The sequence below is a fragment of the Calonectris borealis genome, unplaced genomic scaffold (genome assembly GCF_964195595.1).
Source record: "Calonectris borealis unplaced genomic scaffold, bCalBor7.hap1.2 HAP1_SCAFFOLD_66, whole genome shotgun sequence".
NCBI classification, from domain to species: Eukaryota; Metazoa; Chordata; class Aves; order Procellariiformes; family Procellariidae; genus Calonectris; species Calonectris borealis.
Genome location: NW_027441471.1, coordinates 80445 through 82356, shown reverse-complemented (window position 1 = coordinate 82356; position 1912 = coordinate 80445). Strand labels below are relative to the sequence as shown.

The 1912-nt window shown below is 53.7% G+C and overlaps 1 protein-coding gene across 1 annotated transcript; it reads right to left on the bottom strand.

Moving 5' to 3' along the window:
* Positions 1 to 416: 416 nt before the first annotated feature.
* LOC142076589 (olfactory receptor 14C36-like) lies at positions 417 to 1439 on the bottom strand. Its single transcript, XM_075138881.1, has one exon. It carries the CDS (start codon positions 1437 to 1439, stop codon positions 417 to 419), a length of 1023 nt encoding a protein of 340 aa, XP_074994982.1.
* Positions 1440 to 1912: the final 473 nt, after the last annotated feature.

Here is a 1912-nt window from a genome sequence, read left to right as displayed (position 1 = left end):
ATCTCCATGGCATTGGGCACCAGTAAAGTGAGGACTCACTCCAGCCCTCATTCCCTCACACATCAAGCCATGCCCTTGTCCCCCTAAGCCAATGCAGCACCCAAGCCCAACAGCAGGGCCTTTTAGCCTGCAATTCCCTGAGCGTATTCTGCACTCCTCTGTGGAAAGAAGAGCCCAAGCTTCACACGCTGGCAATCCCCTTTATTTACAGACATGCCACAAAGGAGGCCAGCATTGGCGCAGTGATAGACTCATGGAGAGAAGGCCTTTGGGCCAGACAGACTGGCTTCAGCCTCTTGAGAAGGAGGATGAAAGCAAACATTTCTGAGCAAACACGATTATAACCAGTACAATGCCCAAAGGACACAAGTTGCCTGAGATCACTTGGAGAAACCTTGTGAAGAGAGATGGGCAGCTTATTGCTGCTGAAATACGACTTCTCGAATCAGGTTCTTCAGGGCATCCTTGAGTTCCTTGTTCCTCATGCTGTAGATGAGGGGGTTGACTGCTGGAGGTACCACTGAGTACAGAACTGTTACTGTGAGATCAAAGGATGGGGAGGAGACAGAGGGAGGCTTTAGGTGAGCAAACATGACAGTGCTGATAAAAAGGGAGACCACAGCAAGGTGAGGGAGGCACGTGGAGAAGGATTTGTGCCGGCCCTGCTCAGAGGGGATCCTCAGCACAGCCTTGAAGATCTGCACATAAGACACCATTATGAATATAAAACACCCAAAACCTAAAGAAAAAGTAACCACAAGAAGCCCAAATTCCCTGAGATAGGCGTGTGAGCAGGAGAGCTTGAGGAGTGGGGGGATTTCACAGAAGAACTGGTCCACAGCATTGCCCTTGCAGAGGGGCAGTGAAAATGTATTGGCAGTGTGCAGCAGACCAGTGACAAACCCACTGCCCCAGGCAGCTGCTGCCATGTGGACACAAGCTCTGCTGCCCAGGAGGGTCCCGTAGTGCAGGGGTTTGCAGATGGCAACACAGCGGTCATAGGCCATGATGGTGAGAAGAGAATACTCTGCTACTAAAAAGAAGGCAAAGAGAAAGAGCTGGGCAGCACATCCCAAGTAAGAGATGGCCCTGTTGTCCGACAGGGAATTGGCCATGGATTTGGGAACAGTGGTGGAGATGCAGCTCAGGTCAAGGATGGCGAGGTTGAGGAGGAAGAAGTACATGGGGGTGTGGAGGCGGTGGTCGCAGGCTATGGCGGTGATGATGAGGCCGTTGCCCAGCAGGGCAGCCAGGTAGATGCCCAGGAAGAGCCAGAAGTGCAAGAGCTGCAGCTCCCGCGTGTCTGTGAAGGCCAGGAGGAGGAAGTGGGTGATGGAGCTGGTGTTGGACATCTGCTGCCTCTGGGCATGGGGGACTGTCCAAGAGGGAAAAGACAGTGACAAGTTAGGAGAGACTTCTCTGAGCAAAAGCAAAGCCATTTCTCATAGGAACCCCCCAAAGTGTCTCTCTCCATTCAGGAAGACCTTTGGCAGGTCCCTTGCACGAGCTCTGGTTGGTGCTGGCTGAGGGTGCCCCAGGGAGCCGCAGGCTCTGCTCTGGGCTCTGGAGGAGTCAGTCCTGCCCCACAGCAATAGGTAAACAGGAACACGGGGTGATCTGAGATTAAATCCACTCGTGATACCAAAGAGCTTCTCAGCATTGTCGCTGCCAATTCACCTGCCTGCAGAGCAGAGCTGTGGGGGTTGTGGTTTGTGCCTTCTGGTCTGGTTGCCCCACCACAGCTGAGCAGTGTTTCTAATGCAGAAATCCCGGGCATTTCTGCTGCACTGCAAGTGAAATCGTGTGGGTCCTGAGAGGCAAAGGGACTGTCCCTCAGTGCAGAGTGAGGACAGCCGCTCTGTCCATCAGCCCTGAGCTCAGCTGCCCTGTGCTGGCAGCTCTTTCAGCTGGA

Excerpts from the sequence above, each read along its gene's own strand:
- LOC142076589 (XM_075138881.1), bottom strand. The coding sequence starts at position 1,439 with ATGGCTTTGCTTTTGCTCAGAGAAGTCTCTCCTAACTTGTCACTGTCT.